General features: G+C 40.4%; 1 protein-coding gene across 2 annotated transcripts; it reads left to right on the top strand.

The window, feature by feature from the left end:
* Positions 1-492: 492 nt before the first annotated feature.
* FEM1C (fem-1 homolog C) lies at positions 493-26,787 on the top strand. 2 transcript variants are annotated; one of them, XM_072860375.1, is made up of 3 exons: positions 493-637; positions 1,303-1,963; positions 16,715-26,787. In XM_072860375.1, the coding sequence occupies exons 2-3, from the start codon at positions 1,420-1,422 to the stop codon at positions 18,022-18,024; spliced, it is 1,854 nt and encodes a 617-aa protein (XP_072716476.1). In that variant the 5' UTR covers positions 493-637; positions 1,303-1,419; the 3' UTR covers positions 18,025-26,787. The 2 variants fall into 2 exon arrangements, with proteins under 2 accessions (XP_072716476.1, XP_072716475.1); XM_072860374.1 differs by having other exon boundaries at positions 1,236-1,963.
* Positions 26,788-27,909: the final 1,122 nt, after the last annotated feature.

Raw genomic sequence — 27,909 nt, 5'->3', positions numbered from 1 at the left:
AAACCGAACATTACGTGCTAAGCCCATAGCAAGCCACGTGCAACGTCAGAAAAAGCAAAATTTACACCAGGCAGCGACGTTTTCCAGAGCCAGAGCATCCTCTGTGCTGCCAACATCGGACACTTCACCCAAAATGCATTAATTAACGAGGCATATACAGGGGATCTTTTGCCCCCGGGGACTGCGCTGCCCCCGACGCGAAGAGCCCTGCGGGGGGGCAGGGAGGTCCCCTCGTGGGGGGCGGGGTCCCCTCGTGGGGGGCCGCACACCCAGCCCCCACCTTCGGGACACGCCCCGAGGCCCCGCGCCGCCCGCTCGCGCAGTACCGGGGTGCGGCGCGGGGGGGCGCCCTCGCCCGCCCCCTAGCGGCCAGCCGCCGCTCTCGCCGCCGCCCTTGGGCGGCGGCGTAGTCCCGCCCCCGGCCTCGCTGCGAGTGGCTGGCGGGCGCCCGCGCCCTTTTCTGATTGGTCCCGGCCGCGCCCAGGAGGCTGCGCCGCGCCGCGCCCCGGCGCAGGGCCGGTTCTGGGTGGCGGGGGTCGGCTGTCATGGAGGAGCTGGACGGGGCGCGGGGGGCGGCGGCGGGCGCTTCCCTGTGAGGACGGCTGCGGCGGGAGGGTGCCGGTGGCGCCCCGGGAAGGTAACCCGCAGCCTGGCGGCCCTTTCTGGCCGGCTCCGGGCGGGCGGGGAGGCCGGGGCGGCCGCGGGGAGCCGGGAGCGGGTTTGGGGCCCTGAGGGGAGGCAGGGTGGGGAGGGCTCGCTGGGGGGGCGCGGCGGGCCTCTGGGCGGGCTGAGGGTGGTCGTGAGGGAAAGGGCAGGCTCAGACTCTCCTTACCGCCTGAGACTCGGCCAAAGCGGGGCGGCCGGGGCGTGCGTCGCCTTCCCCGCCTGGCTTTCTCCCGTGGGGTGCGTGTGTGCGGGTCACCGCGGGGGCGGGGGGGGGCTCTTTCCTTAGGCTACGCCTCAAAACAAGTCGGGGGTACGGCTCGTAACGCTGTAAGGGAGAAGAGGATTTTTCTGCGGGTGGTGTGGATAACGCGCGGGTAGGATCAGCCCCCTCCCCCCCGACAGCTTTCCTTAGGGGGCACCGGGCAGCCCGGGGGGGTGCCAGGGAAGGCAGCTGGACGTCGGTGCACCACAGCAGCGAGTGGTTTAGGTATAGCTGTGGAAAAAATACAGTTGCGGTTACTTGTTTGCGAAGTAGGAGGTGAAAACATCCAGAATTCTTTCTCTTGCAGATTTATAACAAGCACAGCTTGTGCTTTGTCAGGACCCTGTTCAGAGTCTCCATGTTGTCCCATCTAGGTGACACTGATCTGAGAAGAAGCTGGGGACATTCTGTTTGGGCTCTGCGTTTCCAGTAAGCTTCTTACTGAAAAAGGCAGGCGTGTATCCTTCAAGAAGCAGAGAGGTACAGACTAAATGGATCTAAAGACAGCAGTGTTCAACGCAGCTCGTGATGGCAAGCTGCGGCTCCTTTCCAAGTTACTGGCAAGCAAAACAAGAGAAGAGGTAGCCATACTAATGTCAGAGAAAACCAATGGTGCCACGCCACTTCTGATGGCAGCCCGTTATGGTCACCTTGACATGGTGGAGTACCTGTTGGACCATTGCTCTGCATCGATAGAAGTTGGTGGTTCAGTGAATTTTGATGGTGAGACCATTGAGGGGGCTCCACCATTATGGGCAGCATCGGCGGCTGGCCACTTGAAGGTGGTTCAGTGTCTGTTAGATCATGGTGCATCTGTCAACAACACAACTCTGACAAATTCAACACCGCTTAGAGCTGCCTGTTTTGATGGTCACCTGGAAATAGTAAAATATCTTGTGGAGCACAAAGCAGACCTGGAAGTATCAAACCGTCATGGGCATACGTGCTTGATGATCTCATGTTACAAAGGCCACAAAGAAATTGCTCAGTATTTACTTGAAAAAGGAGCTGATGTTAACAGAAAAAGTGTTAAAGGTAAGTTAATTTTTTCACTTTCGTTGTGGTAAGTAGGGGTAGTTACTAATTTACCCTTCTTTAGGAGGCTGACATCCAAAAATACTCTTCTAGTCTCATAAAGTGGATGAGTAAGAGAGAAAGTGTATTTAGCTATGTTTTTACTGTTTTTTTTCAATGTAATCCTTTGGTAACACAGGTTGTATAATTTCATTCTAAATTGATACATTTTAATCTTAAACCCCTAATTCTTAAAAAGACTTAGTCATATGAAATGTCACATTTATGCATGTGTGAAAAACTAATAAACTTGCTGAGAACTCCTCTTTGTAGTAGGCTGATGTAGCAACATATTCAAATATATGAGCATATATTATTGTTTTTCATACTGTTCCTTAACAAACCAAATATGCTGTACATAAAACTGACCTGTGCCAATAAGGCTAGTACAAGGAAAGATGCATAAAGGAGAAAAATTATTTTCTACGTTGGAAATGAATAACCACTTTGCTCTTCGCCCTCCTCTCCCTCCAAATTCTTGAATAATTTTGGACCTTTTTTCAGTGTTAGTAAACAAAAACGTATATTAGCATTAAAGAAATTAAGCTGCAGGTGACTGTGATCCCAACAGAAGGACTTCCAGTGGGGCACAGATTGCGAAGGACATCTCATTGCCTCTGTTTACAATTACCCTGGTGTTATCATTCAAAGTGAAGATTTCTGTAATTTTTGCTGTGATCTTAATTATGTGGAACTCTTGGTTTAACCACTGGGTTTTTTATTACATCTCAAACTTGTATGTGGGTGTCATGTTTGCCTGAAAAGCATACCAATTATTTCAGGTTATTGTTAATTTTTAGCTCACTGAGCCAGGATTGTGTTTCAGCAGCTTATTTTAAATGTGTAAAATAATTATTTACATATATGTATGTATATATATATTTTACATATATGTATGTGTGTGTATACATATATGTATGTATATATATATATATATATAAACCTAATCCGCTAACAAACCTTTTTGTAGTGTAACACCCCACTGCCTGTTTCTGGCTAATTACATTTGTAAGAGTATACTATATTTTACAGTTATTTCTGTTAAAGTATACTTTGTGTCCAGGTTATTGTGTGATACTGGTAAATGCTAAATATGAGAGTAATCTTTGGAAAAGCTGTTCAGTTAAATATGCCTTTTTTCAGCAAATCATGCAGATATGTGGGTTTAATGTAAAGAAAGCTAAACTACAGATTTGTCATAGAGGTGGGCAGAGCAAAATAAATCTTCCTCTGTAAGGATTTAAGGTTGCTTATGAATCATCATGGACTTGTGATAGGATAAAAATGGCATTTTTCTAGACAGGGTTCTTGGAATAACAAGCTAAATATAAAGTGTGTATTGTTTTTTAGTTTTAAACCAATCCATTTATATGATAGGTATGAACAGGACAGTGCTGTTAAATATCTGATGTAACAAGGAAAAAGATGTATCTCTGCAGCTCTTTTTCCCCCTCATTTTGTGTTGGTGGAGTAGGCTTTACTTTCATGGTCCTTATTATTCACTTTACTAGTGCATTAGTGTTATTTGTCTTTGTTTAAATGAATGACTGGCAGCCACACACTCCTAAGGATTTTCTCAGTGCTCTCAGTTTCTCTATTATTTTAATTCCTTCCTTTTTCTGCTTCCTTTACTTTCTGTGTGACTCGAGACTAGGCACATGAGCAAAGGTTCATAAGGTATAACTGATCCTTATTTAAATTAAATTTAAAAAGAAGTTGAATTGGATATGTTTTAGCTCATTAAAATTCATTTTATACTTTGAACTGCCATGTGTACAAATGGATGTGTGTATGTAATATCTGTTGGTCAAGTATGTGGAGTATGTTTTTGTACGTGGAAATCCCTTCTGATATAACACGAGCATACTTTTTCTTCTTGGCGTCTTAAAGCAGTCTGATCTCTGAAGTTATTTAATAAGCAGTGGTGAGGTAAAGGAAGAGAGAAAGAAAGTGCTGTAAACCCTGAAAGTGAAAGTCAGCTGTGGAAAGACAGAAGAACTGAGCAAAACTGGTAGCCCTAAGTATTACAACAGTATGGGTATTGCAGTGGCTGAGGCTCAAGAACTAACCTTCTGAACTTAGTTTTGCAAGAATGCTCAGTAGCTATTAATTTCAAAATTAGTATTTCCAACAGGATTCATGCTACATTGTCATGTTCATCCTCAAAGTCTCTGTGTATTATTTTCAGTTTCTCCTCCTCCCTGCTGTGTACTAAACAGTTGACCTGGTGTGTCTGTGCTTGTAGTAAGGAGATACAGAGAACATGAGTGCTCTGCTCTTGAGTAGTAAATGTTGTTGCTATCCTTGCATCTGAACTCTTTTTAGATAGGCCCCTTCCTGCACCATGTATGGAGAAGCCTACTGTTCTGAGAAAGATGTAAAAGCTTTAGCCACTATACATTTTGCTGCATTTAAAATTACAATGCTCCTTATAAGAACAAAACTATAACTTCAGTAGAGGTGCTGTTGTGTGAGGTTACTATAGATTCTTTTCCTGATATTCTTCTTAAAACCACCGGGGGGATGGGGAGGGCAAAATTACTTGAACTATTCCTTGTGTTTTTCCACTGGATTTTCGTATTGCAAGGTAGAACTTTATTCATATTTTGAAAACCAGGAAACTCTAGAGCTGGGAAAGATATGAAAATATTTTGAAGTGTTGACAGTTCCGGGGAAAAAATCCAAATACTTTGAGATGAGAAAATAGGTAAGTTCACGGGCGTCTAAAAGTCAGGGTGACATCTGAGGCTGGCTATGAAAGAGCAGGTGAAAACATGCGGTGAAATCCTGCTTCTAAAATACAGGCAGAATCCTGAACTCTTTTGGACTGTGGAAATTCAGAATGCAGAGGTTCTTGAAAGACAGTTGTGGAAGTGTAAAAGTGCAGCTAGGAAATGATTAAGATATTCATAAAGACTTCAGAGTCTGAGTCGGATAAGATGCTACACTGAGGTAAAGTGTAGGTCTGGCACTGTCTCACAGGAGATGGTGGTGAAGAAGGAGGTAACATAATGTTTGGGGTAGATAAGTGCTATACTGTGAAAGATGGCCAATGGTTCTGAATTTAAAGTACAAACCTTTAGTTGTCTTTGTTTCTGCTGTTTTGCAGATCTGAACTTTCACAGTTTCCCCAAACTTTCATGAACTTGTAGGCAGCACAAATGTAAACAAAGGGTTTTTTAAAAAATGTTTTATGTTACATGAACTGTGTTAGTGAGGAGGGAAAACTGATACCTGGGGTAAGAAGGGGGTGGGATTTTTTCTTTTAGGATTGAGGAAGACAGCAAAGATATCTGTAGATTTTTTTTTTTTTTTTTTTTTGGCAGAAAAGCAAAAAGCAGCCAAAGCAACACTTACAAAGTGAGTTAATTTAACCACTGTCAGAGGCTTCTCCAGTATATTACTTCTGGTTTAAGAAGCTGCAGATTGAAAATAACAAAGCTTTGTAAGTTTCACTGGTATATAATATAATCTCAAATGGCAAGTTGTTGGGGTTTTTTTGTTTGGGTTTTTTTTTCCAAAAACACAGAAAACCTCTTAAAACATAAAGATCTTAAACCTTTTATGCTGCTCTTAAAAGGAGGAACGGTGTGGGTAATGCTAGAGTAGCAGAAACCTGAGTTTTTTCAGGAGGAGGCAGAACCCTAGAACTGAACCTCAAGTGAAGCACAGACGTAGTTTTGTGCTGGGTAAGGACTATGTTCTGTGTGTCATCTGCATGCAGTTTTCTGTTCTGCTGCATTGCGAAGCCTGCCAGTGATCTGCTTGTTAGAGTCCTGCTCCTTTACTATGTTCAGAATAGACCTCTGGATTGAATACAGTGTTTCACTAACATGTTTCTGTGCACAGTCTTCATTTGGCTGCTATGTGTAGGGAGGGAAATGCTTACTCTTGTAATTCAAGTGATAGCAGTCTTTGGGCCTTCAGATTACAGATCTGGGCTCTCTTGGGGATATACCTGGGGCTGTGTGTGTTGGATTTTATATTTAAAATAAAATATTTCATATAATTGTGCCAATAAAATTATTTCACATGCAGACCATTTTAAAGAGATCTTATACATCTGTTGTAACTCCAGACAGGACACTTAGATCTTGCATTTTGAAAATTTGCAACGGACATTTTGATAATTTCTGTTACGCTTTATCCTCCTCCACCAGACTTGCTGCAATAATGGAGATTGATTTCCTTCCTTTCTGCAATTAACGAGTGAAGTTATAGATGAAGTACACAGGTGCTGATAGCCAGGATGGTCTGAATGTAATGGCCTTATTTAGGACTCTTTTCCAAAATATCTACTTGAAAGGCAGATATTTTTTCTGAACGTGGCTTGTAAGTCTTTCCATTGCTCAGCCGCTTCATATGTGGTCTCTTTCTCTTCAAGGTGATATCTGTGTTTTTTACTAGTGATCTTTATTAACTCTGTCCCTCTTCTGTTGTTAGCAGACTCATCTGCTAGCCAAAAGACTAATTTTTCTCTTCCTGAGTATTAGAAATTTTTGTAAGAACTGCTGGACTATGTGTTCCTTTAGGTGTCTCTTGAGATCTGCACAGGAATGTTTGGTTGCAAGCCCTGATTCTTTGTCATTTATGATCCTCCATACTACCGTAGCAGTTGGAGGGACTCGTGTTTTGAAAATGCAAAATAACACTATGATTCACAGTCTTGTTCTTAGATTCTACTGACACAGTATTTGATTAGAATAGCTTTGTCAAATAATATGGAGGACAAGGCTTGTTGACTTTGCTTCCTCATCTTGGAAAGTATAGAAGCATACAGACCTCAGTCTCTATGGGTACTGTATCAAGGATATATGTATAGTAGTACTATATCAAGGGCTAGTGCTATTTCAGTATTGTAATTCATGTGGGGTACTGGAAAGTGTAACTCTCAAACCTGCTGTAAGGGGAAAAAAATCTTTTGCAGACTACAGACTTGGCAGACCCAGAAATAGGGGGATTAGAGAGATTCATACTCTTTGCTGTATGATCAGTGTGATTTAGTATGAATTAAAAATAATTAATTTTATCTTGCAGTAAACGTTAAGAAGGCTGACAGGTTTGTTCTCTTCTGAGGTTTTTTGTCTTGTCTGCTTGCTGAGATTCATTTTGGGTGGGGGAAGCACCAAACAAAAAACCAAAACAAAGCTTCTCCCCCTCCCCCCCCTTCTTTTTTTCCCCTTGTGAATAAACCCTTGCTCTAAAAGTGTTCTGTGTCCTTTTTTGTTTGTTTCTTTTTTTTTTTCCTTTTTTGGTTGGTATTACATGGTGCAGCGCACTGCATTTTGTAGATATTTTGTGAGTGACGGTATGTAGAAACTGAACTTCAGTAGGAATGTCTGTAAATAAAATAAGGAAGATACAGTTTAAAGGAATACTTTCTTGAATTTCAACTAAAAAGGAGTTTATGTTGAAATTAAATTATTAACAGCATGGTTTTTATTGGTAACCTTGATAATACAAGTTCTCGTGCAATACTTCGGCGAGCAAGAGAGCAATTCTTCCATTACAGAATATGGAAGCTAGATTATAATAATTTGAGATTAGCAGCTCTTTGCAATTTTTACTTAATTTCTTCTTAAAGGGAAGACATACCTTTAGTTTTCTTTTGTCATGCATACTAGGCATAGGGATGTATTTTTCTGCAGTTTTCTTGTGCACTGTCCATGTTTGTATGTATGTAGCAATACTTTTTTTTTTTAAAATCAGTAAAACTCTTGGAAGACTTAATTACTTCAAGTGCTCTGTTAGAAAAAAAATTAAGGTTACATGAACAACTTCACTTTATAAAAGTGATTGATATAATCTGTAAGGCTGCAAAAATAAATAGATGTGGTTAATTTTACATACTGGTCAGTCATTTAAATTAAATCTTTTTTTCTCTTATGTTTTAAGATCTTGAATATGAAATCAGATTGATACTAAATTTTAATGTAAGTTTTACTACCCAGAAATTTGATCAAGCATTTTGTAAGTATTAGGAAGTGGATGTACTTAATTGGTTGGAAATCAAGTCAAATCACTTTCTGTGTCATTGCTTCATTTTCTTTCATTCCCATGGCACAAGCTACTAGTCTATTTTGGGAATTATTTGCTTCTGACATAGAAAGACATGGCCTCGTTATGAATTTGAATGCCCCCCACACACTCCCATAAGCTTTTGGTAACACTAGGTAGCTAGAGAATTAGTTCGGTGATATGTGAAGTGTTTGTGTAACGTTCATACCACTTTTAATGGCGGACTGTAACAAAAGAATAAAACATGAAGTTGTGGTGCCAACTGACCATACCTTTTTCCTTAATTTGTTTTCGCAAGATTTGGAAGGACTGGAGGTGGGGTTGTTCCATTTCTTTGTTGCTGTTTTTAATTAGAGGAAGTTATTAGGTAATGTGAATAGTAAAGTTTTATACAGATAGAAACTATTTGTAAGTAGTATTAGCAATACAGTATAGTGGCACTCACTCTCTAGCAGAGAAGTACCGTGACTACCAAAACATTTCCAGTCCAATTTTGTTTCTGTGCGAGAATGATGAGCCTTTCATGTTGTAATATTAGCTGTCTTCTATATGTGATTAAATTCCTGCAGATCATTTTGGAATTAAAAATGGATTAAGAAAATTTAATTAAACCTCTTTTGAAATAATCATTCACACCTTTAAAAAAATACTTTGATTTGACCAACATCTTCGTATGTATCCCTTGCAAAACTGCTTATCAAAGAGAATGACTTTCAAATTACTTTTACTTATTCTCAGCCTTTTTCCTTTTTAATACAGCCATAGATATAACATTGACTTTTAGTTTGTTACTGAATAAATAATGTTACAAAAATTGAATTAACTGCTGAATTGTGTTGAGCCACTGCTTATTCCTATCACTATAGACAATATAGTGTTTTTGAAAAGGCTGAGTTAATTCATAGTATGATTTGCCATACTTATTTGAACTGTTCAATTTCTGGCCAGCTGTGGAACATAGACTATGAATTAGATGTTAAGGCCACTGCCATGTTTTCTTTCAAGTTCTTCCTCAAGTTTAACACTTGATACTTGTTAGGTGTAAATGGCTGGTAATCTTGTTATTTCTTAAGGTTGGGGTTTATGGTTTTTTAAGTTGGCAGCTCCCAACTATCTGTCTGCCCGTGTCTACTTCTAGTCTATGGCAATTTGGTTTTTTACAATGTATCCTTCCCGCTGCTCTACCTGTACCATCCAGTCAAACTGAAGTGAGGTGCAGCCACTAAAAATTAGTGGTGATGGCCTTACTTCATTGGTTTGTACACAGCTTAAAATAACTGTGGTTATTTTAACTCTAAGGGGCTACTACAATATAAGTAGCTAAAAAATTACACTACTTCTGATATGCTGTCAGTGAAGCTGTTTAAGCTTAAGTCAGTAATTGTAATATGAATTTTAAAAAGTATTTTTTAAATGAAGGACATCCAGTTGGACAGAGTAGTGAAATTCCTTAGAGTCTTAAGCATATTTCCATATGTTCTGCATAGCTGCATTGTAAATTAATGACATACAGACTGTTGGATTGGACCTGAATTTACCCAGACAATGGCCAAGCTTAATTTGTGTGGATTTTTTTCAGTATTAATGTGTCATAGCATATATGCCTGGCAATTGATGAAAGAGTGTCAAGAGCAGCATTATATGGCGATGGATCTACAAGTGTAATATGAAGAGCTGCCACTGATCCTATTGTCAAAGCCAGGAAAATATATATTAATAGTTGTGAAGCAATAGTAAGAACTTTGGTGTTACTAATACCTTTGGGTTTATTTGTCTTTAATATGCTTTTATGTTACAACTTTTAAAATATCTTAAAAATGTTGTCTCAAAGGTAGAAAATAGATGCCAATTCCAGTGTTTCAGAGCTCTGCTGTGAGGGATGGTATATGGACTTGAACATATCCTGAAACTGCTGTATTAACTGGTGGCTCAGCCAACACCCAGATGCATCTGGTTTTGCCTTCACCACTGAGTGCAGATGGTCTGAGGAACCAGCCAGTCTTTAGTTCTGGACTGACTGCTGTAGTTGCGTTTTAACTACACTTTTACCAGCATAGCAAGAAGACTTATAATGTATGTGTAATGGAAAGTTTGTGTATTTGTCTGCTTTTGACACCTTTCCATCAAGGTCTCACGCTCCTCAGTACTGAGGTATCGACAGTTTTCTGGTCTGTGATGTGTGACAAGGACAGAGTGAATAACAGCTGAGAAACTATGCATGCCAAATTCGCCAGAATTCACCTATATTTGGTTAAATCTCTGTTTCTGTGATTGGAAATTTTGTTGGTCTTGGTAGATACTGTAGTGTGGCCAGACCTATACCTGACTTAATGCTCTCTATTAGTGATAAAAATTGCCTAAGGTATTAAAGATTAAAAATCACTTGCCATTGTATGAACTGATTTAACTTTGTGAATCTTTGTGAATTTCAGGTGCCACTTTGTGTTGGGGTGTCTTCCTCAGCTTACTGGTTAGTAAATGATAGTAAAATCACTGGCCACTATTCAGAAATGTTTCAGGAAAGGAATATTTTGCAAGTTAAGTTCACTGTCTGTTAATGAAACAATCTGATATTTTCTGTGGGGTTTTTTCCAGTGTTTGGAACTTGCATTTAAAATACTGGTTGGGGAGACAAAATATGTTCCTAGCTCTGCTATAATTGCAAAAACCTGTTAAACTTGAGTTATAAGCTTTTGAAAATAACTTTTTACACATCTTTTGTATGAATTTGATTAGTGCATCAGCTGAATTTTGGTATCTGGTGAGCCTGGATTGAGACTGTCCTGAGTAACCACCATTCCTTCTTACCGCTGTTCTTCTGGTTGCTGGAATTGAGAACAACAAAGAGGCCTTGAAATGTGCTGTCAGTTCTTCTTCAGATGGTCCATAAACAAGTTTGAGGAAGAAGCAGCAGACCAATTTCCATGTAAAGTTTTGAGAAGTGAAAGATTAGAAGAGAAAGAGTGAGGAGGGGATGATTGGGATACTAGTGGGGAAGGCAAAATGCCCAGTACCCATTAGAAAATTTTAATCTAAACAGACTGAGTCTCTACATACTTCTTTTTCTGCATACCAAAACTTGCAAAAGCGTTGGATGAACATTTTCTTGTCTTGGTGGCTTGTCAACAGCAGATAAAAGCAAGCTACTATGTGATAATCTGCTAATTCAGAACGCAGAATAGAGGTCTACATTGTGGATCTAAGGTATCTAGTTCTGCTGGCGATAAGTGGGTATTGAATTTAGAGGACCATCATTATGGTTTGACCAGCTATTTCTGAATTTTGCTTTTGTGTTTTTTCTTCAACTTTATATCCTTTTACTGTGTCTTGTTAGAAAGAAAATAAGTAAGCTATGAAGTCACATATGAAGCTAGAAGATGTCAAAATTATTTGTATACACCTACATCAGGTTCTTATAATTGAAATGAAAGTGGAAAAAATTTTCTATTTCTGAAATGTATTTAATAAGTATGAATCTTTTTTCCTTATATACCTATATATGTACTAACTTTAAATTTTGAATTTATCCTACTTAAGACAGTGTAAACAATATGTTCTTGGCAGAAAGAATGTATTAGTGGAAACACTTTACCTCCATTTTAGTTTTAATTTATTTCTATACAGTGTTCAGCTTTTAAGACTAGCTCTCAGGCACTCTTTTGATTTTAGTTTCATTAGCTAAATACTCTAGTATAAAGAGTGAACTGTGCATTCTAGAGATTAGAGCCTGTAAAAAAAAAAAAAATTAAAGTGTCTGAAGATAAATAGAAGCTGTTTAGATCAGTAGACTATATATCTACAAATACACACTTAGCCAAAACATGAGCTAAAGATTTCAAGACTACTGCTTTGTTTCCTAAACCACTGTAGTTCTGTTAATGACTAGAAATACAACAGCAAAGCGCACTGTAAATCGCTGTCTTGTTGGCATTAAAAACTAGCCTACCCAAAATGGAAATAAGGAAGTTTCAGGAAACTTCTCTAACTTTTAAAAGCCAAATCTGATGACTGTGAACGGACAGAGAACCCTTAGAAAAGAAGGTCTCATTTGTGAATGTGGAAACTTGCTGACAGTGTAACAGAAACTGATGATGTGTTGGGCAGTTAACTGGAATTTGCAGGGCTAATGATGTAAGAAATCTTAATTGGAGGGGGGATTTTTACATAAGCTTTCTGTTAATAATTTGCATATTAATTTAGTGGGAGGCTGAAAAATTACTATGCCTGAATCTGTAGTATGTATAATGTAAAGAACAAGGTAGATTTAAATTGCATAATTTTAAAAGCAGTCAACCACATAAGACACTTTGCTGTTGGGAGGGGACTGGGAGAGTTTGTATCCATCTTTTTCCTGCTCCTCCAGTGAAGTGCTCATATTTAAAGTTAACCAAAATTTTCATCTAATTGAAGCCTAATAGTTAAATATTTAACTGTGGTGTCCAATGCTTGCTTTCTAATTTTTTGTGAATAGGGTTTTCAAACAGGTGGCACTAGTGCTTACTAGAAATTTCCCCACATGGTATTAGAACTGGAGTGGCCTTAAATAAAAGACTGTGCAATATCATGCTGATGGGAAATAATCTGCATGTGAATGATAAGACACTTATAAGATAGATAGCTGCGTGTTGTGTGTGGAAGGCATTTTTTTCCTCTTGGCTGTGGGAATCCTAACCAGAGGAGCAGAGGGATTCATGTGGGACTTCAGGATAAAGACCTAAGAAAGCATTAAGAATAGTTTGTGTGGGTATATATGTATGCTCGACAAAGTATCAAGCTCCCTCAGTATATACTGGCAGTCTCAAAGGCCCCAGCTGAGATGAAGGGCCTGTTGTGATGGATTGTATTTTCCGTTTTGTACAATTATTGCCTCAAAACATGTAAATCAAAAGGGTTAGCAGACAGAGAGAGGAAGAGGTATAGTGTAGAGGCAAACAAAGCCAATGTTGAGTTAGCCCAGCTTTAATTTTGATACAGATCTCATTACTTTTTATTCATTGCTGGAGATAGAGGAGAAGGGAAATTTGACAAGGGAAGAAGGGAAAAGTGTAACAACATGGAGATAGCAAGCTTAAGTTTGTTTCATACTTGAAAGCAGATACAAAATCCGTTATTCAATAGAATAGACTATTTAAGTTGGAAGTGACCTACAATGATCATCTAGTTTCTGCCTGACCACTTCAGGGCTGACCAAAAGTTAAATCATAGTATCATTAAGGTTGGAAAAGACCTCTAGGATCATCTAGTCCAACCGTCAACCCAACACCTCTGTGCCTACTAAACCATGTCCTGAAGTGCCATATCTACACGTTTTTTGAACTCCTCCAGGGATGGTGACTCCACCTCTCTGGGCAGCCTGTTCCAATTCTTGACCACCCATTCAGTAAAGGAATTTTTCCTAATATCCAATCTAAACCTCCCCTGGCACAACTTGAGGCCATTTCCTCTCGTCCTATCAGTAGTTACTTGGGAGAAGAGACCAACACCTACCTCGATACAACTTCCTCTCAGGTAGTTGTAGAGAGCAACGAGGTCTCCCCTCAGCCTCCTTTTCTCCAGGCTAAACAACCCCAGTTCCCTCAGCCGCTCCTCATCAGACTTCTGCTCTAGAGCCATCACCAGCTTTGTTGCCCTTCTCTGGACACGCTCCAGCACCTCAATGTCTCTCTTGTAGTGAGGGGCCCAACACTGAACACAGTATTTGAGGTCCGGCCTCACCACTGCTGAGTACAAGGGCACGATCATGTCCCTGGTTCTGCTGGCCACACTATTCCTGATACAAGCCAGGATGCTGTCGGCTTTCTTGGCCACCTGCCAGCTCATATTCAGCCGGCTGTCAACCAGCACCCCTAGGTCCTTTTCCGCTGGGCAGCTTTCCAGCCACTCTTCCCCAAGCCTGTAGTGTTGCATGGGGTTGTTGTGACCCAAGTGCAGGACCTGGCACTTGGCCTTGTTAAACCTCATACAGTTGACCTCGGCCCATCGATCCAGCCTGTCCAGATCCCTGTGCAGAGCCTTCCTACCCTCGAGCAGATCAACACTCCCGCCCAAGTTGGTGTCATCTGCAAACTTACTGAGGGTGCACTCGATCCCTTCATCCAGACGATTGATAAAGATATTAAACAGAACTGGCCCCAGTACTGAGCCCTGGGGAACACCACTTGTGACTGGCCACCAGCTGGATTTAACTCTGTTCACCACCACTCTTTGGGCCTGTCCCTCTGGCCAGTTTTTTACCCAGCAAAGAGTACACCCGCCTAAGCCATGAGCCGCCAGCTTCTCTAGGAGAATGCTGTGGGAGAGAGTATCAAAGGCTTTACTAAAGTCTAGGTAGATAACATCTACAGCCTTTCCCTCAGCCACTGGGCAGGTCACCTGGTCATAGAAGGAGATCAGGTTGGTCAAGCAGGAAATCAAATCATTAAGGGCATTGTCCAAATGCCTTTTAAACACTGACCGGCTTGGGACATCGACCGCCTCTCTAGGAAGCCTGTTCCAGTGTTTGACCACCCTCTTAGTAAATAAATGTTTCCTAATGTCCAGTCTGAACCTTTCCTGGTGCAGCTTTGAACCATTCCCGCATGTCCTGTCACTGGATCCCAGGAAGAAGAGATCAGCACCTCCCTCTCCACTTCCCCTCCTCAGGAAGCTGTAGAGAGCAATGGGGTCGCCCCTCAGCCTCCTCTTCTCCAAACTAGATAAACCCAGAGTCCTCAGCCACTCCTCACAGGACATGCCTTCCAGCCCTTCCACCAGCTTTGCTGCCCTCCTCTGGACACATTCAAGTACCTTAACATCCTTCTTAAATTGTGGGGCCCAGAACTGCACACAGTGTTCAAGGTGAGGCCGCAGCAACGCTAAATACAGCGGGATAATCCCCTCTTTTGACCGGCTGGCTATGCTGTGTTGGATGCACCCCAGGATGCGGTTTGCCCTCTTGGCTGCCAGGGCACACTGCTGACTCATGTGGAGCCTGCTGTCAGCCAGCACCCCCACATCCCTTTCTGCAGGGCTGCTCTCCAGCCACTCCTCTCCCTATTTATACTTGTACCCGGCATTGCTCAATCCCAGGTGCAGAATCCAGCATTTTGACTTGTTAAATTTCATGTCATTAATGATTGCCCAATGCTCCAATCTATCTAGACCCCTCTGCAAGGCCTCTTGTCCCATGAGAGAGTCAACAGCACCTGCCAGTTTGGTGTCATCAGCAAACTTGCTAATGGTGTGTTCAACTCTTGCATCTGTCTCATTGATTAATATATGGAACAGAACTGGCCCCAGAATTGAGCCCTGAGGAACACCGCTGGTGACTGGTCACCAGCCAGATGTAGCTCCACTCACTACAGCCCTTTGAGCTCTGCCCTTCAGCCAGTTCTTCACCCAGTGCGCCGTGAACCCACTCATCCCATAGTTGGACAACTTGTCCAGAAGGATGCTGTGAGGGACAGTATCAAAAGCTTTACTAAAATCGAGAAAAACTATATCCACTGCCTTCCCTACATCCACTAGGCAGGTGACCTTATCATAGAAGGATATCAGATTAGTTAAACAGGACTTCCCCTTTGTGAACCCATGTTGACTGTGCCTGATGATTGTATTGTTCTTCAAGTGCCTTTCAATAGCACCCAGTATGATCTTCTCCATAATTTTTCCAAGAACTGAGGTCAGACTAACAGGTCTGTAGTTTCCTGGATCTTTTGTCACGCCCTTCTTATAAATTGGAATAGCACTGGCTAGCTTCCAGTCAGCAGGGACCTCCCCAGACTCCCAAGACCTTTGGTAGATGATCGAGAGGGGTCCTGCCATAACATCCGCTAGCTCCTTCAGTACCCTGGGATTAATCCAGTCAGGCCCCATGGACTTGTGAACATTCATCTGATAGAGCTGGTCCCTTACAATTTCAGTGTCCACAAATGGAAAGTCACTGTTCCTACACTCATGGTCTTCTGACTCAGAGGACCGGGCAGCTCAAGGTATCCATATTACTGAAGACTGTGGCAATAAAAGCACTGAATGCCTCTGCTTTTCTTCATCCCTATTAGTCAGGTGACCATCTTCAACAAGTATCAGTCTGATGTTTTCTTTAGACCACCTCTTGCTATTAATGTAACTTAAAAAAGCCTTTCTTGTTGTCTGACACAACACTGGCCAGTTTCAACTCTAATTGAGCTTTGGCCTTTTGTGTCTTCTCCCTGTGTTTACGAACCACAGCTCTGTAATCTTCCTCTGAAGCCTGACCTTGCTTACAGAGATCGTACAATTTCTCTTTCCTCTTGAGATCCACAAGGAGTTCCCTGTTCAGCCAAGCTGGTCTTCTGGCTCGCTTGCTTGACTTCTGACACAATGGAATTGCCTGTTCCTGTGTTTTTATGTAGTGGAGAATTCCATTTTAATTCTGTTTTTTGGAATAATGAGACAAAAAAGGTCCTTAAAACCTGTTTAATTCTTTCACGCAATAATATCAAGCATTATGATGTGTATAACTGCCTGGCAGCTGTGATATTTAATCAAATCTTGAATATTTTGACTTGTTATCTAAGCCTTTCATAGTCCATAGATGTCAAAACAGCTATTTTTTTATCTATTAATGTTTGGATTTTTGAAACTATTTTTAACTAATTTTTTTTTGTATTAGCATGGTGGGGTTTGGTTTATAATTTGATTACGATTCGAGTAATTGTGTTTCTCCTCTTGCAGGAAACACCGCATTACATGACTGTGCGGAATCTGGAAGTTTGGAGATCATGAAGATGCTTCTCAAGTATTGTGCTAAAATGGAAAAGGATGGTTATGGAATGACTCCCCTTCTGTCAGCTAGTGTGACAGGCCACACAAATATCGTGGACTTTCTGACCCAGCATGTACAGACCAGTAAGGCCGAGCGCATAAATGCTCTGGAACTTCTGGGAGCAACGTTTGTGGACAAAAAGAGAGATCTGCTTGGTGCTTTGAAATACTGGAAGCGAGCTATGGAAATGAGATACAGTGATAGGACTAATATCCTAAGCAAACCTGTGCCACAAACACTAATTATGGCATATGATTATGCTAAAGAGGTAAACAGCTCAGAAGAGCTAGAAAATCTTATTGCAGACCCTGATGAAATGAGAATGCAAGCGCTATTAATTAGAGAACGTATTCTTGGCCCTTCTCACCCAGATACATCCTACTATATTAGATACAGAGGTGCTGTCTATGCAGACTCTGGAAACTTCAAGCGTTGCATCAACTTATGGAAATATGCTTTGGACATGCAGCAGAGCAATCTTGATCCACTGAGCCCTATGACAGCCAGCAGTTTACTCTCATTTGCTGAACTTTTCTCCTTCATGCTGCAGGATAGGGCAAAAGGCCTGCTAGGCACTACTGTCACATTTGATGATCTCATGGGTATACTGTGCAAAAGTGTTCTTGAAATAGAACGGGCCATGAAACAAACCCAGTGTCCTCCTGATCCAATACAGCTGAACAAAGCCCTTTCCATCATTTTGCATTTAATTTGCTTGTTGGAGAAAGTACCTTGCAGCTCAGAACAGGAGCATTTTAAGAAACAAACTATTTACAAGTTTCTTAAGCTTCAGCCTAGAGGGAAGAATAACTTCAGTCCACTTCACCTTGCTGTTGACAATAATACTACATGTGTGGGTCGCTACCCAGTTTGTAAATTCCCCTCTCTGCAAGTTACTGCTATCCTGGTGGAATGTGGTGCTGATGTAAATGTCAGAGACTCTGATAACAACAGTCCATTACACATTGCTGCACTGAACAACCATCCAGACATCATGAATCTTCTTATCAAGTCAGGTTCACACTTTGATGCCACAAACTCTCATAAACAAACTGCTAGTGATTTGCTGGATGAGAAGGAAATAGCAAAAAATTTAATCCAGCCCATAAATCATACTACATTGCAGTGTCTTGCTGCTCGTGTAATAGTGAATCATAACATATACTATGCAGGGCACATCCCTGAAAAGCTAGAGAACTTTGTTTTGCTCCACAGATGATAGTGTGGAGTCCCAGAGTACTGTTTTTGAAGCACGACTTGGTGACAGTATTTTCCTTGAGCACTGTTGTGATACACCAGCGTTCCCTTAGCTTGCTCCATCTTGCTCTCATTGGCTAAAGCGTTGTTAGCATCAGATCTGCAGAGTTGATTACCCAGTATTTAATATGAATATGCCATATAATATATTTTGTGGATTATTTAGAAATGTAATGCCATATTTAGACTCTTAAAATTGTCTGCCAAAGGCTTGTCTATTCTGGTCTTATTTGCCTGTTGGGTGTTTGGGACTGAGTTGAGTATTTTCCACTGATGTCTTTTTACTATAACTGTTATGTGGATTTTATACAGTTGGAAGGTCATCTTTTTTGGTTTTGCTTGAGCATTTCTACTCTTACTCTATTCTTTTTCTATGGACTCATTGCTAAACTGTACAAGTTGTATGGACTTGTTAACATTTGCAACTACCATAAGTGCTTTTATCTTCTCTATGCACTGGCTTAAACATGACTGTTGTGTGTGAGCATATTTCTATGCAGCAGTTGGCCAATTTCAACTTAAATGCCAATTTTGTTTTGCAGTTTGTTTGGAGCTCTTTTGAGAATGCTGTCTGCATAGCATGATGAATTTTGGAGTTACTTATCAGCTCTCCAAACTTGGGTTTGACATTTTTGACTGCTGTAACTGAGGTTGCTTTCCTTTTGATCCTCTGGAAATTCATCCTAAATCTGGGAGAAGAAAATCTTGCTTTTTCTCATTGTAGTCCACTTGAACTTTAAATCTGAAAATCATTTTATTGCATTGTGCAGTTAGGGGAAGAGTCCTCATTATGTACAGCTGGCACCTTCCCCTTTGCACTAATGTCTTGCTTGTGCTGGTTATGTGACTGGATGTGAAGTTTGCTCAAAGTTTAACCTCAAACTTAATGATACACTTTAATGGGAAATAAGTCAAATGTATGCTGTAGTTTAAAATTTACAAATCAACTTTAGCTACAAAAGAAACTAAAGCATGTTGGTGGCATGATGCTTATCAGTCCAGGTCTAGACATCATCTAATATAGTAAGTGGCTGTATGCCAGGGTATTGGAAGTTCTATAGCAGTGTCCTTCTTCATTTTAAGTAACTTTATAAATACTTGCATGGATTTTTCATCTCTACTATGTCAGCTGTACTTAACAGAAAGCGGAAGTTCTATTGTGTATATAGCTCCTAATTAAAGTACCTATTTTTATAATATTTGCACAACAGCTTAGCTTTTACAACAGAAAGGGCTCTTTTGACTTGATAAGAAATCTATAAATGGAGATCATAAATGTGAGTGCGATTCAGGTAATTAATATAATTCAGCACTTTACTGTTGATTAATAGTAGAATTTATTATGGCACATTAGCCCTGCAAATGTCTTAAGGTGAAATTCATTTCTGTTGGATAGAATACAGTTTACTTGCAAGTTTAGTGGTCTAGAATATTGGATATTTTTGACTTGATGTTTCATTTCATTGGTGGGCATAAGTGTACCTATGGGGTTCTCGCTCCAGAAATTCAACAAGTTGATTTAGGCCTTTGTCAGTGATAGAGATATTTAGAAACCAAATTAATTAGATAAAGTTGTTTTAGGAGGGTCTTTTGTAATTTTTTATTTTTATTTTTTAAGTTGATGTTGAAACATTTTTGTTGTTTGTGAATTAAGTTGAGGAAGAATGTGTCTTGGGAGCATATAAGAATAGTTCTTCCTTGCTTTTGGGCTGTTTTGGGGTTCCTGTTAGTGTACAGCGTGGTGCTTACTAGCTTAGCCATTCTTGGGAAAAATACGGGGATGTTTTTAAACAAAGGTATGTTGAAAGCAGTGCTGTTTGTGTATTGCCACTTTCAGACTCTGTATTTTGAATCAACTTTCACCTGTTTGTCCCATGCCATGTCTACACTGTATGAAATTATGAGAATGAGGAAACCCTGTTAGTTTCTCTTGCAAATACACAAGAGTAAGATTCTACTCAATTGGCTGAATTTCTCTGATTTATAACGATTAAAACACATGCCACCCAAGTTGTCATTTGTGAGAACATATAGTTTGATTTTTAAATTTTTTTTTTATGCTTTTCTACTCTGTAAGTAGGGATAATCAAAAAATCACACCATGCTAGCAATGATCCACATTATACTTCAAGTCATAAAAATAATTCTTTTTCTATAGAAAGCAGAGAAAGGGATTTTTAGATTTTTAGAGTTTTATACTCTGGAATCTGTACTGCTCTTTACTGGTTTTAGTTTAAATTTCTGTCTTTATAACTGTTAAATATCCTGTTTAAAATTCGTTGGACATTATTAGTCCAGAAATATAATCTAAAAATTGTTAATTTTTAGCAAATTTTTGAATGGAAAACATTCCCAAAAGAGAAAGCATATCACTATTAAGTATATGTAAATCTAGTGAAAATTGCTACAAGGAAGGCTTATTCTGTTAGCTACTCTTTAAAAACAAGCCAATTTAATAGGACCTACTGATTTATTGTATGTAGTTCTGTCTAAATATCTACTAATGTGCATCAGTCCTAAAGACTATCACCTCCGTGCAGAATTTAAGTTTTCATGATGATGAGGCTATCTGCTGAACTCTTACCTTGCCAGATACTTGGACTTAGGTGTCCAGGCGGATGAGTTCATGCATTTAATACCACTTTCCATTTAGCCCTGTACGTTTATGTTACCCTGTTTAGTTTTTCTTAATTTTAAAACAAATTGGTATAGAGCCTGTACTGGGTAATGTGTTAGGGATTAGTTCAGCATTTGCTGGTTGGCAGGGAGGGTTGGGACAGCAGGCCCTGTCTGAGATGCATGTGCCACTGAGGCCTCTGCTAATGGGTAGTAGCAGTTTTGCCCCCTCGGCCACTGATTCAAGCGAGTTTTGTCTCCACTTCTGTATACGTACCAACTTTCTGGACCAGATTTTTTTTTTTTTATTCTTGTTACTATTCAGAGGTGGGAATAAATTTATTTTAGTGAAAAATGTTGATGCTAAATGCAGTAGTGTTGCTAGCTGGACTCAAACTTTGGTAAGGCCAAGGAACTAAAGAGCATTCAGAACACAAAGAATTGTTTTATTTTTGTCATATTTTAAACTCATTCTTTTCCTGTTCTTCTCTTTTCTTCATATTTGGACTTTTTTTCGATGAAATGTACTGCTTCTGAGCTACCAATGCAGAAAAATGTTGAGAAAGCTGTGGAAAAAAATGTGTGCCCTGCAGGGGTGAAACAGGTTTTAAAATTGCTTAAACAATTTACAGGTGTGGCTCCCTAGAGACAAAGACACTGATACCTCCTTGCTTGTTGAGACCTCTGAAGTTGTATTTTTTGTGATAGGGGATAAATGCTCAAAGCATTTTTTTCTTCTGATCATCTTGGGTTTCAGCTGAAATACTTCACCCAGGAAGATGAAGAGTATTCTTGTAAAAAAAATGAAATGCTTTTCTTACCAAATTCTAAAATTGTATTCCTATTTTTATATCACTTATGCTGGTAATAAGATTCCAGCTGTCTGTGGTGTCTCTGTTCTGTTTGTTAAGTGCAGTGTAAAGACACTTTCTGAAATGCAAGGCAACAGTGTGGTTAGTTTTCCATATATACTTTACAACAGTCCTGGGGTAGGAAGTAATTTTGTGTATTTCCTAAGTCCCCGAAGAGTTCTCTTAACGACTGTTTTGCAACTGGTTAAAATTAACCTCTTTCAATTTTTACAAAACACTACTTTAAAAATGGATTAGAGTGCTATAGCAAAATCCTTACAGGAGGATTTATAAAAAGATAAAAACCTTATGAGGAAAAAATGTGCCTCTCCTCAGTTTTATATCAACTGCAAGGTGACAGTGGCAGGATATGACTGCTCTTGAAATAGCATCCTCATGCTTTGAAATATAGAGAGGAATGCATATTATACTCTAAAATGTTAACAAACTTGAGTAAGTAGACTAAACACTAATCTCTATCTTCTGTGACTACAAAGAAGTCACCTGGTATTTAATGCTTCAAAGTAATTTTGGGGAGATTGATGGGAGACATACTAGACTGCTCATATCTCTGGCTTTGAGTGTGAAAGTAACTGTTGACCCCTCAGTGGGGGCAGAATGAAAAGCTATTGTTGGTTTGGTTTTAACTTGACTTATTTCTGTTCCATTCTATCACAAAGACTTCCTATGCAGGGCTAGCTCCGTGTATGGAAATATTGCAGTTTCTTTTTTACGTGAAGTAATTTAGCTTTAACAGTAATGTAAAAAAGGAATAACAAGCATATTTCTCTGCTCTTACTCTCTTTAGGCTCCAAATGCAAATTACATTAAAAATATGTTTTGGAGAACACCTGTCTGAGTCTATATATCTGTTTCCTTTAGGGTTACTGCAATACTGGTTGGTAAGCTGCTTTTTCTGTTGAGTATAAATAGTGAAATGTGAATGCTGCAGCTTTAGACTTTGATTTTCATGTCATTAAGAACTGCATCTTAAACAAAATGTCATGTTTCATTCTCTTTCTTTCTGTGAAATGGTCCAGCCAAGCCTTTAAATTCTGGTAGTAGGTAATAGTAAAGAAGAGGCTTAAAGTGGATGATACAGGAGACATTATTTTCCCAGTTTCTAGAAAATGCAATTAGTCATGCTATTAACTCTGTGAAAACATAGTAGTTTTAGTTTATAGCATAAAAGTCATTAGCAAGACCTTGTAAGAAGTAAGCAACAGACACTTTTTCAAGAAAGTTGCACAAAGCACAAACTTTTGAAGTCTCTCCTCTATTGCATGGACAATTTTAAAAAATAGAGGAACAGCATACTCCAAGGGTGAGAGAAGTGTGAGAAGATCCTTATTAAAGGCAGCTAGAGAATGGAAGACTTTGAAGAACATTGCCATTGTAATTTCAAAAGATCTTTGTAGTTAGGCACAGTAGTCACACTCCTATACTTAAAGGCAGCATACACTTCAGAGAGTTAAAATTTTAGATTTAGGCCTAATCAGTATCAAACAGCAGCAAAAAAGATGAGGTTCTGGATGAGGAAAACTGATCCAGAGCTTTCACAGTAAGATAATTGTCACACAGATGGCTTTAATGAATTGAATATAGATTCTCTTAATTAGGAAAGGAGGGAACTGGAAAGGATCATTTACATCGTTATTCATCCCTCTGCAGTTGCAGATGATGAAAGATGTTTTCGTCTAGAAGTGCCTGCTGGTTACCCATGCAAAAATGCTTCTTGGCAGTAGCAAATGCTGGCTGTCAGTTGAAGACCAAAACTCACCATACAAAGTAGCAGAGGAAGAGGGCAAAAGAGGCCAAGTGTATGGTATGTTACTCTGGCAAAGGCAATACATTTGTTTGTTTCCCACTTAATATTCAGAGGGCCATATACCATCTACAGTGAAAATCAGAATGCCCTTCCTGCCGAATCAAAGCCTTCCCTTGCAGTTGATCTCCAATGTTCAGAAAAATGGAGGAGAGATTTTCTATACTCAGAAAGAAGTTATGGACAATGATGTTGAATTATGCACAAAGGAAGAAAAAGAATTGCTTTCTGATCCCTACAAGTGCCTGTCAGAAGCCAGTGGATGTGAGGCTATGATGTAAATGGCAACCACGTCTCCCATCAGATCACAAGACACGTGGGTTCCTATCTGAAGTTCAAAGGGTTGGTCCTATCGTATCTCCTGAAGATGTATGAAGTCATAAGTTCCTTGCCAAATTTCTCTTAGGAGGCTGTTTGGAACTCCACTCCTTCAATAATTAGGAACTTAATTCCCATTTGATATTTATTTTTTCACGGTTTTGTATGTTTGATCTTTTCATAGTTTCAGCACTTGTCCATCCTTCAGACAGAGTTATCCTCTCTCAACCTTCATGTGGTTAGGCTAAACTAACCAAACAAAAAAACCCAAGCGGTAAGGATGAGCAAAGAACAGAGAATAATCCAGAGTCAAGTAAGCTGACCTGATGGTTCAGTTCTCCCTTTTCCCCTCCCTTGCTTGTACGTTACCAAAAAAAAAAAAAGGAATCACTGATTCACTAAATATTATTTGCTGCTGAACCTGAAATTTAACTTGCCAACTCTTTCCTTGTTACAATGGGAGGGTTTTTTTACAGTAAACAGAGTCAATTGTTTTCAGATACTTTAGCTTGTATTATCCTATTCTAATTTTTGTTACATGCCATTTTGTTCTATTCACACACAGCATTATCCTATTATAACTGGAAAGTGAAGCAAAATGTTCAGTGGATGAGCCAGACTTGGATTGCTTTTTATTTCCATCCCATAGTTTCAGAATAGTAAACTTGCTTTTTCTCCTTTTCTTTCTTTTTGCATGTGTGGCTACCAGGCTCGCACTATAGTTTTATTTGCTAGCCTGTAAGATGGAGTCCTCCTAAGCTGGCTGTGCTCTTTCTCTGTTTTTCTGGCTTTGCTGGTTGAGGGAAATACGTCACCTTCTTTATGATGCTTTTTTTCCCCTCACAAATAACGTTGGAACTCCAGGGAGTTGGGGAAAAAAAAAAACACCAACAAAACCAAAGAGGGCCTACTGTAAAATAACAAAATATGCTCTGTGAGGGAGATGCCCAGTGAGTTGCTAAATGAGGAGTGCACAGGGCTTACGTTCAGTCCCACCTTGTGTTAACCTTAGGGCCAAACAGCAGATAGTCCTGTAACAAGGCTGGCCTGCGCAGGGTGCACACACCCCAGTGTTCTAGTTTAGATCAGGAGTGTGCTTTTGAAGTGAGCCTCCCGATTGTCCTCACTTTGTGTGTTTGGGTTCATTTCACAGAGTTATCTCAGTCCCCAACCTGGATTCCTTTTGAATGAAACTGAGCTGAAGGATGTGCTCCAAAAGCTCACCTAACAGGCTCTGACCACTAATGGGTGTTCAGTTCACAGGAGCAGATTATTAAGTTGTTCTGAAATAACCCCTTTTTGCTCTCCTGTTCCCTCCACCCCCCCAAAGTGTCACAGACTTTTGATGCTTGGCACCAGTTCCTCCATGCTACAAATCTGCTCCTTGCTAGTACTGGTGTAGCCATAGTTTTCTGTTTCTCTTCCTATGTTAAACATAAGTTAACACATACACTGGTGTGTTTTTTCTCTTGCTTGTAAGTGGTTACTGCCTATCCAACGTAACATCCCATAATCTGTTTTATGCTTTGAGCTGTAAAATTAAAATGAGATAATGTAGTTGATTGCTAAGGTGGACCTACCACATCATTAGCTGTTGGAAGATGAATCAGCCGTGCTGTACGTGTCGCTGATACTTCCTCCTGACAGCATGACTGACCTTAGTACAAAAAGCTGTCGATGTGGTGTAAAGAAATACTCGCTCCATTATACAAATGCAGAAACTAAGGCACAGACTCACTGACCTCTTAAAATGACCACAGGAGGTTTGTGCTGTGGCAAGGAACAGGGTTCAGGTCATCTGGCTCCAGGGGCTTTAATTTTCAGACACTTTGTTCCAGGTATGGTTTGACATTAGTGATTTCATACATGAAGAGTCTGCTCTAAAAAAAAAAAAAAAACACCGAGAATTCCTTAGGGAAATGAGGCTGATGGCATTGCACAGTCTTACTGTATGTGTCTATCTCTCCTCTCCCTCAGTAATTTTTGAACATGTTGGGCCAGTTCAATAAATTCAACAGAAATAGAGCAGCCTTGAAGACCCACATGTCTGTAGCTTCCTTGAGAATGGCAGACTGGGCAGAAGGCAGAGTCCCTACTAACAGTTCTCACTGAAAAAGAGGATTCAGCATGAGCTTGACTCTTACTAGGCATGAGAGAATCCACACAGGGATTGAAATACTTAGGACCACGGAAAAGGCTTTGATTACAGCCTGGGCTTTACTGGAGAGCAGGAGATCCAGTCATGGGTCAGGACATGTCATACATTCATTACATTGTGTATCATACAGTTCCTGCACCTGCTCATCAAGGTGGTAGCATCTGAACAATGGATTATCCTGGTTTGTACAGTCTGATCTCCTTCATTAGTTACTCAGTGTCCTGAGTTGTTGTACTTAGCTGTAATGGCACAGAATGTAAATGAAAATTGACTAAGCTGCACAAAATGAGAAACTGTAGTGTAGGACCATCTATGGCTGTATACTGACTATTGCACTAAATTAAATCCATTTAGCATACATGCCAAAATTACAGTTAATTTTGTTGAGAAGTTAATGATTGCCAGCTAAGAGGGTTGGGGGAAACTGTGACTCATTTCAGCTATAAGGGGTCTGACCTTGTTTGCATCCTGGTTTCTGTCAACTTCTGTGCGAGTTATGAGCAAGACCAGACTCCATCATCACCCTCTTGCAAAATCCTGCCTTTCAGTTCTCCAAGATGGTAACTTGTATTAAAAAGCTTAAAGTGACATGAAATGAATTCTGGAAAAGGAAACGTGCATCTGGTGGAAAACAGTTCTGTGGGAAAAGGGATCTGGCACTTCTGACAATCTGCCCAGTGACGTCTGCTCTCTCCCAAGACTCCAGCAGGAATTTTCCTGAGATCCCCACCTCTGTCCATGCCAGGGGTTAATTTTCCAGCTCTCTTGGGTTCTCTTTGTGCAGCAGCGTTTCTCCAGCTGCAGTGCCTTGCCCTCACACCCCGCTGAACGCGGCTGTGCGCTCTGCCTCGCCCCAGCTGCCCTTGCCCTGCACTGCTACTGGGAGCCAGCTGCCAAACTGGTCAGCCCCTCTCTGACACTGATGTCTGGGGAAGTCTGGTGCAGAGGATGAGCAATGGTGGCTATTCAAAAATAAAAAAACCTTAAAGCTCAGATTTGCCTCCGTCCTTTGTGACCCTTTTGTAGCCATGCCATTGTTGCTTCTCATCGTGTTCTCCATCTCCTCTCTACTGTTCCCAGCTGCTCCTGGGAGTTTCCTGCTTCCCACTCTTCCCCTGCTGCCATTGTGGCTGACTCAAGCCTGTGTTGAAATGGGAAGCTCTTGGGGAGATTTGGCCCTTGCCATGCCTTAAGCAGCTTGTGCTGTTTCTAAGCTGTGTCCGTTGGGAAGTGGGAGGGCTGGAAGAAATGTAGAATTCACCTTGCTTGTCCTTTTTTCATCTGCCTGGTTCTTAAGCAAGGTAAGGGTGCTCAGGCTCCTCAATGTGAAATGTGAGCTCTGTTAATCACTCTGTGCGATGTATTTTGTGTCACATGAGGTTGTGGATGCACGCTGTGCAGGTATTGCTGGTGTAAGCTGTTACGATTCCATAAGCAAATCTCATCCTGGAATCAGGAATACTGGATTTCCTCCCATGAAGAAGGTACTTGAAAAGCTTTGCCCCGCTTAAACACCTGGTCGTACGTTTTCAAACTTGCTGATTTTGCAGTTCGTGGCTTCTGAAAATCTGCCTTAAAAATGTGTCATTCTCACAGTGTCTTTCCAAGTCCCACTAGTTTGTCCACCAGGTTGCTGCTTCATGACCCCATTTTGCCCTTCTGTGGTGTGTAAATATGTGCTAATATTAGGAATGTGACATTTAACATGTTTCTTCTCAAGATGTTTGTTGACACCACAAAGGTGGGAAGTGCATTAAAGTTGCCTCTTACTGTGTGTTCTGCCTGACTCTCTCTTGCCATTAACAAGGCAAGGGTCATCTACCTCAGAGGATAAATTCTAGTAGGCTAAAAAAAATGTTTTAAAATAGGTGATAATGAAAATTTGTCAATTACTACTGTAGAAGCATAGTTTAATAACCTGAATTGAATATGGAACTATTTTCTTAAATCCAAAAAGGATGAAATAGAAGGAAACTGGACGTACTTTTAGAAAGTGAAACACCAAGCATGCTATGGTTCCACCTTGGGACAAGGTATAGGCACCTACTGGTGGGACTGGAGAAGCAAGTAAATTCACTT

The sequence above is a fragment of the Ciconia boyciana genome, chromosome 4, assembly GCF_034638445.1.
Source record: "Ciconia boyciana chromosome 4, ASM3463844v1, whole genome shotgun sequence".
Classification (NCBI taxonomy): domain Eukaryota; kingdom Metazoa; phylum Chordata; class Aves; order Ciconiiformes; family Ciconiidae; genus Ciconia; species Ciconia boyciana.
The sequence above is the reverse complement of the archived record's forward strand: the minus strand, read 5'-3'. Positions and strand labels throughout refer to the sequence as shown.

Coding starts and splice junctions, on each gene's coding strand:
- FEM1C (XM_072860375.1), top strand. CDS start 1,420: ATGGATCTAAAGACAGCAGTGTTCAACGCAGCTCGTGATGGCAAGCTG. Junction 1,964..16,714: donor TAACAGAAAAAGTGTTAAAG/GTAAGTTAATTT, acceptor CTCCTCTTGCAG/GAAACACCGCATTACATGAC.